The sequence below is a fragment of the Melospiza georgiana genome, chromosome Z (genome assembly GCF_028018845.1).
Source record: "Melospiza georgiana isolate bMelGeo1 chromosome Z, bMelGeo1.pri, whole genome shotgun sequence".
In the NCBI taxonomy this organism is placed as follows: Eukaryota; Metazoa; Chordata; class Aves; order Passeriformes; family Passerellidae; genus Melospiza; species Melospiza georgiana.
In genome coordinates this window covers 9987768-10006688 of record NC_080465.1, presented here as the reverse complement: position 1 = coordinate 10006688, position 18921 = coordinate 9987768, and the positions used below count along the sequence as shown (strand labels likewise).

General features: G+C 40.3%; 1 protein-coding gene across 4 annotated transcripts in view; it reads right to left on the bottom strand.

Moving 5' to 3' along the window:
* The window catches only part of PRR16 (proline rich 16), a 139017-nt gene extending 121072 nt beyond the window's left edge, over positions 1-17945 (bottom strand). For 3 of the 4 annotated variants that reach the window (XR_009115935.1, XM_058044209.1, XM_058044208.1), the window contains exon 1: positions 17727-17945. Coding sequence is in view for 2 of the 4 variants with exons in the window: in XM_058044209.1 (XP_057900192.1) it covers positions 17727-17888 (162 nt within the window). In the remaining 2 variants the exon portion in view is untranslated. The remainder of the gene's footprint in view (positions 1-17726) is intronic. The other variant, XR_009115936.1, reaches the window with a different exon arrangement.
* Positions 17946-18921: the final 976 nt, after the last annotated feature.

Genomic DNA, 18921 nt, shown 5'->3' with positions numbered 1-18921 from the left:
TGAAAGAAATGTTTAAAAGAAACCAAACAGGTAAAACAGAGTATTTGTACACTTGTGTATACAAAGAAAAGCCAGCAGCACACACATATCAAAGCTGCGCTAAACTCTGTTTTGCTTAAAAACCCTAACATAAAAACACAAAAGCTATATAAAAGTCAACACGATAACAATATAATCTGTTTCTCAGTTTCAACTGCTGACTTAGGCATAATTTTAGCTGTATGAAAACTAGCAATTTGCCACCTCTAAATATAACAAAAACTTAGGGAAAAAAACCCTCCTTTTCCCTTATTTTGAAACTGGGAAGTCTTGCAACATATGTGAAACAAAATAATACATCACTGACTTCTTGTTTATGCTGCAACACAATTCAGGACTGAAAACTAATTTGGAGCAGTAGGTAAACACTGTCTTTCCTCATGGTGTATTACACCAGAAGCTTCATTGCCTTGACAAAAAAAAAAAAAAAAAGTTGTTATTATCCAGTGAAAGAAAAAAGGGACTGCCAGAGATAAAAAGAGGAAAATATTACTATTTACTATTTTCATTTTTGGTGTTCTTTTACTACATAAAAAGTACACTGCATGGAAACCAAATGTGCCATGGAAATAGCAGAGTGTGTTACATAGTTCACCTTCAGAAAGCACATCATTTTTCCAATATGCTTCGTTTTTTCCAAGGATTTCAATTTAAATTTTAAGAAGCATCTACCCTAGTTCCTTGATGGCTTTGCTTAAAATTACAAAAAAAGAGTGTAACCAGTCAGTTTTCACAGTACATGTTATAATGAAGCATGAGAAAATTGCACTATTTTTTAGACTTTTAATCTGAAAGGGACCAAGATCATCGAAGGAACAAAATATTCTCTTTGAGTTTCATAGCATGATTGATGGAGATTATTGATCTAGTTAGCAAGGTAAAACAAGAGCACATTTTATCAAGAACATGATACATTTTTAATGAAAATAGTTTAGATTATCTTTGATAAATAAGATAAAACAGGATTGAAATTTTAACAAGGAGATTTATATAATTTAGACTATAGAGAAAAAATTATATACCAGCAGGATAAAATGTCGATTTAGTAAAACTATGCAATTCAGATCATTTAAAAGGGATATTTGCAGTTACCTTATTCAACCATAATTGAATATACTGCCATAGACTGATTAGACTCCTCAGATTCTGAAATACTTTTAAAATAGCTACCTGATGCCTTTGAGACCAGTGAACACTACATGAGCACTACAAGATCCTTCTCTGAAAACGGTTCTGAGAACACAGAATAATGAAAAGACAATTACAGAATCTCAGAACAGTTTGGGTTGGAAGGGACTTTAAAGGTCATCTAAGTCCACCCCTCCCTGTTATAGGCAAGGCACCTTCCATTACACCAGACTGTTTAAAAAGAAAGGTGAAATATTCTCCCAAAAATACAGTCAGCTTTTTGGTGGTACTGTCTCCTCTAATGTGTACTGATTTCAACAGCACTTCAGCTGAAAACAGCTAACAGATAGACAAACTATTACACTTCTTCACAATTCTTTAGCTAATTTCAGCTAGCTGTGGATTTGCTTTGCATAAACCATCTTGGAAATTGCCATTTTACAGCAGTGTCGTCTCAGTCAGGGATTTGGTTTTAGATGTTGGTTTCCATTATGCATGTTTCAGTTTTCCTGGACAACTTAATTGGTAAAATTTTGCATGTCCTCAGGGTCCTTTCTACTGGAGTCTAAACCTTAAATATTGGGGCATAAATTCAAATAAACAAAATCACCCTTAGAATTTTAACTGGAGCTCCTGACACATGTACTTGTCGTCCAGGCTTAGGACTTTCAACTAAGACCAATGTGACTGAACACCAAAAGTCAAGCTGGCCTGAGACTAAAGCAATATCTCTTTGAAAGAGAGCTCTGAATTATTGTTTTGGAAGATACAAAAGCAAAAGAGACTTTAAAAAATACCAAAAAGGTGGCAGGGGGAAGATCCAGTAGACAATTCAATAAGTTTCAAAAATATACTGATCCTACCCCTGCATCTGTCACACAACTTGGTGGTACCATACGATATAACTGACATCAAAATTGCACCTATCTTGCAGATGTGTGTTTCTTATTTTCTGATCTGTCAATGATAAACCCACTTCAGCTGAAGTAAAGAGTTCCATATAGTCCTTAATACACAGAAAAATAAGCTATTTACTGATTTATATTTGCCACCCTCCAGTCTTATATCTGTGAACTGGAGATAAAACCCCCTCACCTCATAAATGCATTACGAAAACAAACCCATTAAACATTTATGAGAGTTTCCAGCACCACAGTGACATTTTCCACAGAAAACGCCAATAGAGAATTAATTCTTCGTTCAGAAAAGCCCTGAATGTCATGCTCTGTATAAGGCAGGGCTATTACATCAAATAATTATAGTGGCATAGTATCACTCAGCTAATTATTAACACAAACCATCACATAATACACTGAGTAAGGCAGGCTTACATAAAACAGCTATGGGAATGCAACTGAAAACTTCATCAAAACTAATTAAGAAACCATTTTTAGAATGCATAACCTAAGTGTATGTTGCATCTCCCAGTCTAAAATGCAAACCAAAATAGAGGAAAAGACCAACTCCATCATTTGATACTGCACTGATAGTTGTGTCATGCAGATTGCCATAAAACCACTGGTACACAATGAAACGAGAACTGACACTCATGATATGAGTGAAAGACTAAGGCACCTTTTACTAGAGGGTTTCACTCACTTATAGGTCAAGGCCCAAGAAAATCTAGGACACTGGGAATTTTTTAATTCAGCACTCCGAAGAAAAGGGACTTTAGTACATGAATTCCACTCAAAACTCTCAAGCTTCCAGTGAGACTTGTCTTCTTCCCAGAGGTATCTAACATGCACACCTCTGGTCACAACTTCACTCTCATACTGGTATCTCATTTACAGTCATTTTCCACCCCTCTATGACAACCTTTCCTCATGAAGGCAAACTGTACTTGCAAGTTAGGAGCACCACAATATCTTAAGCTCAGCTTATCCTCAGCCTTCTCCTTTCACTGGAGGTATGCATCTTTCCACCAACTCAGCCTACCATAGTAGCAAGGCTTACTCAGGAGAGGAGGAGACAAAAAAGAACCTTGTTACAGCAGCTCAGAGGGAACATTTACATCCCCTGGTCATGTCAGACAGGCTTCTGTGATCAAAAAACTACACTCTAGCAAAGGCTAGACTTCTTTGCTAGAGTACAGAAAGGGAGCAGCAGGGGGCTGGGAGTGGGGGAAAAGCTTTCAAGCATGAAGATGACAAGCATGATCAAAACCATGACGTTCTCCCAGGCTTATTGCTCTGAAGCAGATCAGCTACTTAGTCTAAAAGAAAGGGGGCTTTTTAAAAAATAATAACAGCATGATACAGAACTCAGCATTGAAAAATTCTGTCTGAACTATTTGACCTTAACAAAATAACTGAAGGTGGTATTTTATAATGGGAAGCATCCGGCAGCTAGTGATGTGTTACACTTTCTACAACATTACGTTTGTCTTCAAAGCAAAAAAAAAAAAAAATTTACAAAACCAAGTAAACTCCAGAATGGCATTTTTTGCATTTGTAAATGTATCCAGCCATTCTGGACAATGCTCCTTTGTCATGAACATACAGTGTTCTATAGCAAATTGGTCCTTCTGACACTACTTTACTTCACAGATAGAGTAGGTTAATGCCAACATGCAGAGAAAAATTTTTAATGTCACTCCCTCACAGAAGAACACCACTTAAATTGCTGTATTCAACTACTACTACTCTTACTTTTAATGGGGTATGCTGATATAACATTTCCCAAAGCCTGAAATAAAGGCCAGAAGACTAGAGAGAGCAGAAATGGGGGGAAAATTATTGGATAGGAAACTCTAGTCCCAGCAGGGGCCACGGTTTCACACCAAATGAAACCTAACCCTCCACAAAGACAGGGAACCTTGTCAAAGTTAACTGTCCCCATGAGATTATTAAGGTGTTGCCACAAAACAAAACAGGACAGGGCAGGACAGGACACCTAATGTTTAGTACCATTACTTTATCTCAGAATAAGGGCAGAATTTAAGTCTTTTAAGTAGCACGTACTCTAAGATGGCGGGAGAAAGGAGAGGGAAAATAGAAAAAGGCATTTTGAAATATGCTTTTGGAAAATAATCATGGTATGAAAAAAACAGAGAAAATTCAGAACCACAATATATGCTTTCCTAATGATGCAATACGCAAGAGAATCTGACATTTGAATATCCAAAAAACCAAAATATTGACAAAAGAATCCCAAAAGAAATAGAAACATAGGCCTATAAATAATAGTAGACGACTACCAATGTGGAAAAAAAGTGGGCATATTCCTTCATGAAAATAAGAGTGGCAATTCATGATTATGGAGAGCAAGTTTTTACAGGAAGTAGGAAAAAAAAAAAGAATAGCAAGGATAACAAATAGCAAGGATAAACTTCAGTGAAAATCATTCTGAGGTTGTAGTCCTGACATTTCAGATTTCATTGCCAGACCATACAGACACTGCTCAGATTCTGTAGACCAGCATGTTTCCCTCACTTTTTTCTTGCATTTTCAACTCATCTCCTTGCAAGCTCAACTTCTCTAATATATATTGCTGGAACAGTAATTTAACAACACTACAGGACTGTAACCATTCTTTCACAAAAATGCTCGGTAATTAGAAGTCTTTGAATTTAGCCCACAGAATGTACTTCATTGTCCAGTAAAGTACCCATTCATTGGTACTGGCATTTCCCAGCTCCAAATATGTCCATTTACACCTGCAACATTAGCACTGCTAATGGTAATATACAAGTACTCCTGAGGTGAAAGCAGACAAATCCTTCTCAAATCCTGCTCCAATTAAAGATTATACCCACACAGACCATTTCAGACTCCGTAAAAAAAGTAATCACCGAAACCCTGGCATACAAAAACAGTAGATTAACACATTTAGATGGAAATAAACAAACAATTTTAAAGCCTTAAACATAAAGAGGCCTTGCATTTAAAAAATACAGATGTTGACAGAAGCCATTAAGTAGGACCGGCTCCGTGACTGAGCCCTAGGGAACTCCACTGGCGATGGGCCACCAGTAATTCCATCCACCACCACTCCCTGGGCCCAGCCATCCAGCCAGTGCTTTACCCCTCAATTAGTACACCCACTGCACTCCTGGAGAAGCCAGTTTCTCCAGGAAAATGCTGTGGGTGACAGTGTCAAAGGCTTTACTAGAAGGAGACGCTGAAGAACAGAGATGCTTTTCTATGGCTTCAGAGAACACCCTCTCCTTAATTTTGTCTGCTCTCATCTTCAACGGATAAAAACTCATATTTCTTTATATTGTATAGCAGCAAAATATTCTACAATTTAAGTACACACTGTCTGAAAAGAGAAGCCCAGATGGATTGCTGATCATTTTATAGTTAATATGTTTTCTAGATATGCAACAAGCAGTGGACTTGGGTTATGAAGAAACAGTAATGGAACTCCTTAACCAGACTTTGGCTGATGTCATACACTATTTTTATTAATTACCATATCACAAAAGTTGCAAATGCTCTCCGTAGACTTGCTGATGCAGGAGAGCTAACAGACAATACACAAGGCGTGAAGTAAATCTCTCAGATACTTAAAAGTGGGATAAAATTCCTTTTGTGCATTATCATAACCATGAGGAGAAACTAAATATCTTTGTGCTACAGACTGGAAGTCAAGGAATTCATAGAGTTCTTTGCAGAGGGATGGCTGCCAGAGGGCAATTTCTCACCAAATAGAAATGAAATGTCAGAATCTAGCAAAACAGAGTTCCAGCAAAGTTCTGATTAGATCACACCTATAGTATTGCACAGATTCCTCTGAAGAACAACTCAAGCAAAACAGAGCTAGAAAAGCCCTTTTTCATCAAATATGGAATCTACCAGAGAAATTAAAACAAAAAATAAAAATTCTTTACTAAGGTACCAACATACATGAACAACTAAATTAAGAGATATTCAAGAGCTGCCAGAGCTGAGTGGCAACATTAGCAAAAAGAAACTGCAACAATCTCGGTATTGGTAATTATTTGTCATTATTTATTTGTTTATCCAATGGAATTACTGGCCTAGATTAAACAGTTTCACAAAAGCATAGTACTAAACTTCCTGTCTGCATTAAATGGCAATCTGCAGTAAGAAGCATGTGAAGTCTCATATAATATCTCCTCCATTGGAAGAAAACCTTAAAGACATATACACCTGCTAGAGCACTAACCAGGAGAAGGCAAAATGCTGATGTTGCGTCTCCTAGCCACACAGGTTACCAGATTAATACTACATTCTTCAAGGAAGAATTCTATAGAAATGTTGCATGTCTATGGTTACTGCACCAAAAGCAAGGAAAAAATTTAATCTGTTCAAAAATAGACATTTAATATTATAAAATCCACTTGATCAAGATTTAATTGCAATGTATCAGCATTTACGTAACAGATACCTTTGTTTCACTATGTACAAGAAATCATGCATTTAAGGAAGACATATCATACCCGTAATTCAGAATTACAAAAATGATGCCTCATTCTTGATTAGTAAATTAAACTGAGAAATAACAGATTAACATGGCAGAAGTACTCTACCTGTACAAAACAAGTTGTTATTAAATGAAAACTTGATTTTTAAAAAATTAAGAATCAACAATGTCCCAAATTCCCTCTGGGCCTTGACACTCTTCTGAAAGATTGTGATAAAAAGACCAAAAGCCATTTAAAAAGCTGTTATGCAACACCAGGGCATCACTCCTGAAACATGAGATGTCACTGTCAAAAGCTGTGAAACCTAAACAAAAGCCCATTACGCATTTAGCAAATTATTCACAAGACCTACGAGATTTTCCTTTTTTCCTTTCTTCGTAACAGATTATTATTAACTACATTTGACTCCATAATACAAAGCATCACATCAACCTTTCTTACATTTTCCCAAAGAAAGAATAAATCCAGAGGTTTATTCATTAAATTTTTACCTTAGCACCCTGTTTTATGCCCCTGATTGACTAATTTCTGCTGAACATACAAATTCAGAAACAGTTTTTATATTAAGTCAGAAAAAAACTTTTAGAAGACTACCAGATTATGGGGAAAATAACTAGGTAAGTTAAATATTCTGTTGAAATTATCATAAAGTAGCTTCTGTTCCTAAGATGATGTACACTGAATAAACTCTGACTTTGATAGAGCTGATATAATTTTTTCTGATTCGTTAGAAACTTGAAGTAGATATTCATGATGCCTGCCAAGTGCTCATCTCCTAGAAATAGTACACAGCTGTCATTCATTGAAATACAGTCTGTTTTCTTTTATGAGCCTCATACCTCTCGTACTTGCAATCTTGCCATAAACACTCAGAAAAGATCCATTATTGAACAGAAAGTTTCAAAACTACCTTTAAGAAATGTAGGAGATATTTTTAGATTTTTTTAAACAGCATTTCCATAAGTTACCTGATATTAAATGGAAAATTTCCATGTATGTATAGCTTTAATCAATCTTAGACTACAATTCTTTTGTATGACATGAATTTCAGGCTTAAATAAAAGAATGGCAACTTTATCATTGCAATTAAAACACATTACTGTCTATACAAATACTGGGGTTCTGATTGCTCCTAAAATTAGGTATGTGAATCCAAAACACCAACTTTGCACACAAATATATACATCAAGAATGATTGGAACTGCTTAGGGACAACAGCCAAGCTAATACAAGATGGCACAGCTCTATCAAAATCAAAGCTGTATCACATCAGAAAACATTCTGCTTGCTGAGATTAAAGGCATCTAAATAAAATAAATAAGTGTTTGGATACTATTTCAGTCCTTAAAACTCAAGCTTTCTTTTTTTACTATTTTTTTCTTTAGTAGACAGAATCAAATAATCACCGACTGAAAAACAAGCACATGCAAATCAATTGTCAACAGGGAACAAGAAATAATAACAATCATAATCTCCTCCCTCTTTTGCTTGAGCAGGAGGATCAAAAAACAGTGTTCTCTAGTTCTTTCAGGTTCAACACACCACCTGTATTTTGACTTCAGGGAACAGAAAGTTATTACTTCAGCAGAGGTAGATGTAGTTGTATAGTTTTCCAGTCTTAAAAAGTTATCTAAACAATGTGTTCATACACAGGTTATTTCTTTAGTCAAACGCCATAGTTTTACTGAACCTTAAAACATGCCATAAAATTACCTATAAGCATTGAAAGCCAAATAATTGTAGACTGGACCACCCTAGATATCACAGATAAAACTTCTCAGCACTAGCAGAGACCATCTGCTATGATGAACTTACCTCATTCAAAGCGTCTCTGCAATCATCAGCAAAAACATGCAAAGAATAAAGTACAGTTTAACTGGTAACTGAAAACAATTTATTTAAGAGAACAGTTATGCAGTATTTTGAGAAAAGATCAAGCAAACTTTGGAAAACAATGTTAAAATAATCTATCATGATTGGCTTTTGCTGCTGTAATAACAACCAGTTAACTTGAATCCAAAAAACAGCTTTCACTTTCTATCTACACTAGATTAGAAACTGAACTAAAAACAATTACTAACAATGAGCCTACACATAAGAATCTCCTAGTAGCACAGAGAAGATGTGAAAGGAGAACAATTTAGATTTTAAGATAAATGTCAGAGTCACCTGAAAATCTTAGGACAATTTTGAAACTCTGATATTGACTTTCGTGCATCAACTTTCAAGAGTGGAGAGACAAGCACTCTGAAGTTCAGGAACACAGATGACGTCTGACAGCTCCTAGCAGTGAGGTAAATAAAGTCACACTAACACCTGTACCTGTTAGGAGGGAGAAAGAGGACAAGGGCTAGGAAAATAAAACAAAGGGCCTCAGAGGAATGGAAGGATTACTTAGAGATTAGTAGAGTGAAAAGGAAAGTGAAAATTAAGCAGACAATTTCATTAGAAGATGAGGAAAAGCATGTATCAGTTTAGTGCAGAGATGTTATGAGAGCAGTAGCATTCCTGTAAGAGCAGAAGGGGCTGCAGCCCTTCCCTCCAATCATCACTGCCAAACATGACATGGATGCTCCAGTGGCTGCACCCTCAAACACCAGCTCCGAGCCCTGGATGTATGCACCTGTTATACTCATACAGGGAGCTATCCCGCAAATCTGCTGTTTATCATTCTGTCTGAATTTGATAAAATCTGTCTTCGGATCACAGGCAGTGAGAAGTACACGACCACTTATTACTGCAACTTTGATGAAAAAGTACACAATATATTCTTCTGCTAATTTTAAAATTTCAGCTAAAGAGATGTTTATTGATGGAAGCAAATGTTTGTGGCCTAGCATTTTTACTAAATATATATACCTGATTTTTTGAATCTAAATCAGAAATGTTGTGTACAGGTCCAGGCTCCCAAGCACAAGACAGATCCGAACACACTGGAGCTAGTCCAGAAAAGGGGTTGGAAGGGGCTGGAACATATATTACATACTTGATTAGGAGTAAAGGAGACAACAAGGGGGACAATTAGAAATACAGGAAATTCAACCTAAACACAAGACCAAAAAAAGCGTGATTCAACACTGAAATAGGCAGTCCAAAAGGGTTTTGGAGTCACCATCCTTGAAGATACTCAAGAACAATATCCTAAGCAGCCTGCTCTAGTTGACTCTTGCATGGATAATTTGGACAATTTCTAGATTCCCTTTTGAATCTCAACCAGTCTGTAGTTCTGTATTAAGAAATAAAGGATCTGTTCAACTCTTTGTCCAGTAACTAATGAACTTTTAGTCATTTATTTAGCTGAAAATCTCAATCAAAAAGCATACAAAGAAAGAAATACATTTTTTTATTACATTGCCGTAAAGAAAAAAAATACTGACCTTGATGCTTCATATTTTCACATATAATTTTATACAGAAAGGACACTGTTACATGGCTATGAACCAAGAAATTATAATGGAGAGGTGAGTCCAAACAATTTCTTAATACTTTCACTTTGTTAAGTTTATAGATTCTACTTCTTTTAGGCGACATAAGCCGCCTGCTTTAATACAGTGACATTTCTAGTAAAGTATGAAATGTTAGTAGATACCAAAATTTTGGTACACTTATCTCATGTTTTGAAGCTGAATGAAAAGCTTAAATCAAGCTTTTCATATCACATTGAAGTCTAAGCACCTGCTGCAGCTCTCCTCACCTAATAAACTTAATAAATACATAATTAACTTCTCACACTACTTTCCTAGGTATTGAGTTTTATCTTCTTCTCCTACCTACAAGGCAAATGATTGCACTGGAAGTAAGGATATCTTACTCTGATTCTACCTGGAAGCTCTTCACTCAAAGAACTGAAGTCATAGATCATAAAAACAGAAGAAAATAATACCACCATGGGTCCAACACTGGAATAATGACTGCGGATTTATCAAAAAAAGTAAGGGGAAAAAATTAAAAGCGTTTTAAAATTACAGGATTTTTCACATTCCTGAGAAATAATCTTCAATGAAATCTGGAAATGATTCAACATCAGTGCTCTCAGTCTTCATAATGCAATGTGGCATATGCTGCATGAAACAACGGATGGGTTTGTTAACCTTTAAAGAAGCATGAACACACCACAGTTTTTGCAGAAGGAACAACCAATGGTACTGCTGCGCTTCAGAGGCAATTGCTCCTCACTGCCTAACATCAGCTGTACCGCAACAATTCCGAACAAAGCCTGAACGGCAGCAGCTCACCGACCAAGCCCTGACACAGGGAAGCTGTAGTGAGAGATCTGCTGGAGGATTTTCTCAGCCTTTCGACAGGGTCTGCTTTTCCTCTTCCCCTGGGTACAGTAATAAATGGCATTTTGAAGCACTGCAGGTCACAGCACCAAGAATGAGCAGTCAATTTTGTGTAGGGATGGACAGGAGCTGTAATTAGGAGGTATGTATCAGCTGTAGTCCTTTATCACACACTCATACCTAAATAAGAGGTAGCATTTTACCCATCAAGAAAACAATGCACATTAACTGCAATTTGCTGCTTCAATTAAAAACAAACACGCAACAAGCAAGCAAACAAAAAGCCCAACTACTACTACTAAAGAAAAATAAAGCCCTGTCTACATATAGGTAACGAGGCTAGCGGTAATCTGCACGGCTGTCAGGCACAGGCTACGTGGGAAAGAAAGCAATACATTTGCAAATTACACCCCTTTACTCTGCCTCACAGCAGCAACCTCTGCTGAAGCAGGAAAAAGGGATAAACCTGCACAAGATACACGTAACCCTGTGAGGTTACTGAACATTTCGGTTTTTTCACCAGCCTTTCAAAGAACAATTGTAACATTAAGAGAAGACTACGAGCCATCAATATTTTGCAGCTCTGAAAGGAAGGAAAATTGGAAGAGAATAGTGATGCTCATTCACAAAGGTATTGTGAAACAGGCACTGTGGGAAACCACTCCAAACCCAGGGACAACATCTGCACCTCTCCCCCAGTTCTCCCAAGAGCAGTACTAATTAGTTGTACACAACACATGTGTACAACATATGCAGTAATTTGGCTGGAATTTTTTTACTGGAAGTAGGAGGGGTGTTCCAGAACTTTGTCCAAGGTGAGTAATGCGAACAGAAACATTGTACCATTCCCAGAAGAAAACATCAAAAATCTTCAAATAGACAATGATCCCGTTCAACCAAGTCATTGATGTTGCAAAATGCAGTCGTACACATGTGTAGCAGCAACTAAATTTTCTAAATTTTGAAGTTTAAATACAAATTATGCCACCCAAAATTAATTTTCATCACTTAAATTTAGTTTCCTGCCTTCCAAAGTCAATGGAAAAAATCCGACTGCAACAGACTGAAGTTTGTGCCTCACTGTTTCTGTTTCCTGTATCATGGTCAGCAGTGCACGGACTGCGTGAAATTCAAAATTTATAAAAACATACATATTTCCACTGTGGTACTGTTTTTATTTGAAAACAGAATTTATATATGCTCTATTTACCTCCTGACTGCACAATACACATTGCTATCAAGAGTTCAGTATTACATATAAGTAATGAAATAGCTAACATGAGTTTAAACACAAAATAGGTAGCACAAATTAGCAGTGTGCTTCCCTCTGTCAAGTATCTTGATATCAATAAGCAATTCTCTATAGGTATTCTTTTCATGGGATTACACAATACAATTACTGTCTCTTGGTAGACATGGTTACAAATCAAGATGTGGAGCAACCTTGCCCTGCCATGCATCAGCACATAAATGTTTCTGACCACCCCAACACATGGGGTTTTTCAAGGTTCACAGTTACCATTTAGCTCCATTAGTTTAATTGACACTACTAGCGTAAGAGTTTTATCTTAGTTCATTGCAGGTTTTATTGCCTACAACTGTATAAATGCTTCACAGACCACAAGAAATAAATGGGAAGAAAAAATACAATACAGTTATCTGCAATGACTATTTATGGCCCTCTCTGGACCCCTGGGCAGATCACAATAAAGTTGCTGTGCAGTGCTTCTCTTAAGCAATGAATCATACTCTGCAGTCAAACATCCAGGTACAGTACATGATTGTATCACACACAAAAGAAACAAGTGCAATAATAAAGAAGAAAAAAAAATCTGTTAATCTTGGAGAGATTAGCAAATTTTGGAATGGCAACTGCCTTTATTCATGCAATACCTTGATCCTGCTACATGAACTGGACCCCAATCCCAGCCACAGCAAAAAAATTTACAAAAAAGCTTCAGTCCCTCACGCACCTTACTGACCAGGATCTGCATATGCAGCCTGTTCATGCACGGAAGAAAAGACTCCAGAAGGAACACTATGAAGAGGGCCTGCATCCCTCATCCAGATATAAGCAGGGCATCTGCATTTAATTGGATTTCTAATGGTAGGAACGCATATGCACAAAAAACTCCAACTGCCACTAGGTAGCAAAAAAGAGCGGCAGGCCCTTGACACCTGGACAGAATCCAAAGAGGCAAGAACCAGGAGAAAAGGAATGGTTTTAAAATGTTTTGCTATTTCTCTACCTATCCTTGGTTTTCTATATAGTATTTCCTGTACCTATGCTGTAATAAGTCCCCACCTCATCTTCATGCAGCAATGTGAACCCAAAACACTTTTATATTAGTGCCTTTGCTGTCCACACATCAGAGATCCTCATACGTGACTGAGTATTGCTGCTCCGGTCCTGCTGGTGGACCTGACACCTCCTAGTTTCTGGTTTAACAACCAAGAACTTGAAGTACCTTCTGCCATCTGGACAGTTACCAGAACACAAAACCAGAAATAGAATGGAAAAAACCGGCAGCTGAAATTGTAATACACTTCTGCAGTCCTGATCCAGAAATTAAAACCACAGAACACATGACCACCCTTCACTGAAGAGAGTGATGAGTGGCCTGCTTATGGAATCAGGTCGTTTGCCCTGTAACAAACTTTGTCGTGGTGTTTTGGGGGAGAGGGTTGCTATCTGCTAGTCTCATCATCACTTAGAAAATATTTATTTATTAAGTAATGCTGAAATTATATATAGATCATATCTTTACAGAAAATAAACACATCATTTATATGACAGAAGATAATGTACTCATTCTGTCAGCAAGACATTTTCACAGGATTCAAAGCAGAGGAGGTAGATTCAAATGACTGGAAATTCACTGATGTACTTGCAATGCCTGTGAGGGCTTCTGTTTCTCCTGCACCTCCATTTTGGAGTATTCTAAACACAGGCAATAGCTACACAGCTGCTTCCTTTCGATAAAAGGTTGGAGCATATTTAGCCAATTAAAAGCTATGCAAATGCCTCACAACTTCCAGGAATTTGTTCTGCAAGATGAATTTTTATTATTACAAAAAGTATTTATCAAATTATTTAGTTAAGTATTTCCTTCATGAAAACAAGCACAAGACCACAGAAATGTGTAACATTACCATAAAATGTGAATGCAAGGAAGGTTTAAAAAATATATTATCATTATGAGGTTATATAAATCTCTGTGCCCTGCTGCGTCCACAGGTATACATGTACATCCCCTACAATCCCTTCTGAAGTAATCAGAGGGCTACATAATGCATTCTACAATAGTTCAATTAGCACACATCTTTTGTTTTCCAACAGTACATTACTTAGCTACTTAGGTACCAGAGAGATAAGTATCAGTTACAAAAAAGACTTAATAATAACCATTTTTCTATACAAACTCCAGTGAAAAAGGTCTTTCATTCAATCCTATGGAGGACAACCAAAGCTTAAGGCTCCACCAACTTAATTTTGAAATAGTCTGGACTAAAGGAATAGAAAGTGTTACTCAATCCTCTGGCATCCTTTTGATTTTTATTTGGAATATTCATTAAATAACAGCAACTTAAACCATTTCAAATCCATTTTTCAATGCAAAACCACATCCCGTTGTTGCTACACACCCACACAAGGAGACAAAAGGGTCCATCCAAGCCTCTCCTAAATTAACAGCACTCTAGAGAAGGCTGGCCATACACGAGCTCAGACTCTGGGCTCAGCACTGCTCCATCCTTCCACGCCTCCCTGTCACGCCCCTGCTCCACCCTAAATCTTCTGTGGTTACCTTAGCCTAATCAGACTGGAACAATAAATAAGGGGGAGAGAGGGAGGGAAGAAAGGGATGTTTCACTTCTGAGACACAGTAATTCTTAAAATGTATTTGTTTTAATCTGCATGATTTAGTCACATGCTTCTAGAGAATATTTATAAACGTAATGGTTTGCCCACTTGGGTTTAACGTGCCATCCTCTACTCACTCCTCAATCTCCTCTTTTTAAAAACACAAAAAAATGTTAAAGAACCAGTCAGAAAAAGGTTCAGAAAAAAGGGCAGATGCAAATATATTAACATAAGTGAAGCATAACAAGCTAAATGTAGTAAAACATAAATGCTGTATAGCTATGCTACTTACTGCTACAGAGCAGCTCATTTGGAAGCAACAAAATGGTGTTTCATTTTGACAGTACTTTGACTATGAATCTTAAAAAAGAAGACTGAAAGGCAGTCATGAAGTCTATCATGATAACTTAAGTGCTCCATTAAGAATAATCATAATTTATATTTAAGGGTAATAAATACGTAGGCATGAAAAGAAAAGAATGTGTTTTAAAAATTATGTAAATTATGTAAACAAAAAAAGTTACAGTACCATTGTATTTTCTACACTACAACTGAATAACTACTACTGGAACTACACAAAAAAGGGCTAAAAAACTTTCATGCCCTCCCACTGTAGCAGAATGGAAAACTTTTTAAATACGAATTTAAAAAATGAAATGCTGTTTCTAGTATACAATATTACTCATTAAAAAAAAAAAGTAAACAGAAACAGAAAAGGTTGCAGCTCAACAGCTGGGCTGCAGCAAACACCCTGGGGAAAAAAAAAGAAAGGCAGCAACAACATTTCCAGAAATACGGAATTTGCAGTGAAAGTGGAAAGTGTGAAGTTTCCATCCTCTATTTCATCATTTTGACTGGTCCTACAGTAGGGAACCTAAATGTAGCACAGTCATATTTCTATGCGTAATACACCAAAACTGACTACAGACTAACTTCCTGTAAGCTTTAACAAACAGATTATAATTCCTTCCGAACACCTACAAACCACCTGAGAAAGAGACTGGTTATCAGCCTATAACATCACCAATTAACTCACTTTTACATAAAAAGTATACAACGCAGTTATGTCAAGAGTTTTTGTGCAGATTTAGCCCATCCTATAAAGGCAGACAAACTAAAGGTACTCAGATGCCAAACTTTTGCAGACTTTCCAAAACAAATGTTACACAAATGAAGCAGATGTACATGTATGCAACTCACAGTGGTTGGAGTATCAGAGCTACCATCTTTGCAAGGCGTATTTGGTGAAAAGCATTGCTAAAAACCTCATGTGTAGTCAGAAACAAGATTTAACTATCCTTTCTATAAAAACACCTTCATTTTCTCAAAACAGATTGGCAATCCTTGCACCCTTCAACAGGTACACAGTACTTAACAGAGTCACAGCTCCATTTCTCTACAGGTTTCCCTACCAAGCAGAGGTAAATCCGGTTCTCTTTTACAGACTCAGTCAACCAGAGCAGACAAGTTTGCTTAGATAAAACATGCCACAGTAAATGATGATATACGATCTCCACTTACAGTGATCCTGTTTGCTCACTAGAAGAAAGCCAGGACTGACTACGTGCAGGGAACGATTTACATTCATGGGACAGAGCACATTACATCCTTTCCAGGTCCTGAAAATGTGCTTCTGCAGCAACAGAAGCCAGTTTACGCTATCAGTCTTAGAAACGTTTAAAGAGGTGCTCTATAAATATTGTTTATTTCTATTTCAAAATACCTCAAAAAATTGCAAAGCATAGACAGCAGAACATTAAGAAAAAGATAAATTATAGGTATATTAAAAAGAAAAAAGGAGGAACCTTCATTGTGAGCGAAAAAAGAGCCTAACAGCTGTGATTAGTGAGCCGTGTGTTTATACATCTTTCAACATTATACGAAGCACTGGGTGAATTTCAGACTGCCTCAGATGGCAAAAGACGGTTGAAAGAAACTTGTTGACAATGTTGTTAAAATAGAAAAATATATGAAGGCAAAAAACCGAAGCCTATTACAAATGTCAAATATAGGATTATAAAGCAATACACAGAGATTCTAGACTTGAATCTCGGTGTATAATCCAACCATCTGTCGACCAGTTGTGTAGCAAAATCAAGATAAAGAGGAAATCTCCAAAAGGACAGCCAAATTCTTTTCCTTCAGCCACTGCATTTCCCTGCTCATGAACATGCCCGCGGCAATCGCACTCTGCCTGCAGATTAACGTAGAGGAGATGACACCCGCCACCAGCAAAAGAGAGATCGCGAAGGCAACCTTGCCAGATAGGGCCGATAAGCAGGGCTGAGCTCCCGGTGAAGCGGCAGCAGCGGCTGGGGCAGCCTCACCGCGCCAAGGGCGGCGGGTGCGGGGTCCGGGGCGGCCCAGCGCTCAGGCCGGGCAGGTGCGAGCGGGGCCGGGGCTGGGGCTGGGGCTGGGGCTGGGGCTGGGGCTGGGGCCGGGGGCTGCTGCCGCCGCTGCCGCCGCTGCTGCCGCTGCTCGGGGCCAGCACGCTGCTGCTGCACCGCGCAGACCAAAACTTAAACTCGCTGGAGCGGCAGCGGGCTCGTTCCTGACTTCTCTCCCAGCCCCGGGACGCCAGCGCGGCTCAGCCCGGAATCGGGCACTGCTGCGGGTCCGCAGCTCCCCTGAGCACCCTCGCCCAGCAGAGACCTCTCAGGAGAGGCTCCCCCCGGGAAAAATAAAAACTCTGAGGGGTGCCCTGAGGTGGGAAGTCCCCGAGTAGGGCCGCCTCACAGAGGCGGGGAGCGGTCCCGGGGCGCACGGCACCCGGGGCTCCAGCCCGCTCCGGGACGGCGGGCAGCGCAGCGATGCCCTGCCGCCCGCCCCGGGGCACGGCCAGAGAGCTGCCCCGTGCCCGGCCTGGACACCAGTTGCTCGGCCCGCGGTGAAGAAGCTGTAAAAGGAGCCTGGGGGCGGCAGCAGAGCTCCGGGGGAAGCCAGATCCCGGCCTGCGGGCGGTGGGGCGCTTGCCCCATACGGGGCAGACGGAGGATCCGACCGCGCAGCCCTTCGTTCTCACCTCCTTAAGTTCCTTGGCGACATCTTTCAGGTCCCCCAGGACTAATTCCAAATCCTCCACGATGATCTTGATCTGCTCCTTCACCTTGGTTTTGGAGGCTGCCAGCGGCCCCTCGGACGGCGAGGAGGAGGAGGATGCGGTCCCCTTGGACTGGGCGGACATCCTTCGGGGCAGCCCGGCGCGGCCAGCGGGGCACGCAGGTCAGGCGAGCGCGGCGGCCGCCGGCCGCCCGGCCCCGTCCCTCCAGCTCCCGGAGCTGTCGCAGCCGCTGCCGCCACCGCCGCCTGCCCGCCCGCGCATCCCGCGCCGGGGGCGCCGAGCCGCGCCGCGCTCCGCCGGGCGGCCGCGCTGTGCAGCTGCCATCGGCTCCCGGAGCGGCGCGGGGGCCCGGCTGCAGCCCGCCGTGCGCCGCGCCTGCGCCTCGCCCCGCCCGCGCCGCCGCCCGCGCCCGGCCCGCCCCGGCCCGGCCCTGCCCGGCCCGGCCCGGCCCCGGCTCCGGGCGGCAGCGGGGGCCGGGGGAGGAGCGCCCACCGCCCGCGCTGCTGGGGGGCCGCGGAGGCCCGGTGGCTTCCTCGGAAGAGATGCTCTCCGCTCTCCTCGGCGCCCGAAGGCCCGTGGGGGCGAGAGCACCGTGCTGTAGCTCCCAGAGGGTGCGCGGCGCTGGCTCTCCCCGGAGCCCCCCGGCGCTGCCCGCGGGAGCGGGACGGATCGCACCGGGTCTGACAGGGAAAAGGTCAAAACCCGCCAAAACAGCCCCCAAAAAGGAAACGCTTTTCGTGGCTGGCTCATTGAAGAAGACAAAAGCAGCGCCTGTTTCTGCTGATAAAAGTCATTATTGGAGGGGTGGCACTCACACCCCTGTGCTGTTAAGTGGCCGATTTGGCGCGTCTGGAGTGTACATGGCTCGGTTTGGACTAAGGAATGAGCTATGGAAGGACAGTGTTGTGTGAATGTCACCAAATCGGTAAAAGGCACTTTTATGTCCCTACTCACCTGTATAAACTGTGCTGCAGAAACACAATGATCAGGAGACCCTGTTCTGGTTGGGAAGTCAAGGTTGTGTATCACACCATATAGAAATAAATGAGGCACACGAGCCAGAGTATCTTCCACGAATATTCTATGAGGCTTTTCCTCTGAAGTACCGGCCAGTGCCGCTTTTGAACACATCCTTCCCCTGCCACTCTCCAGAGAT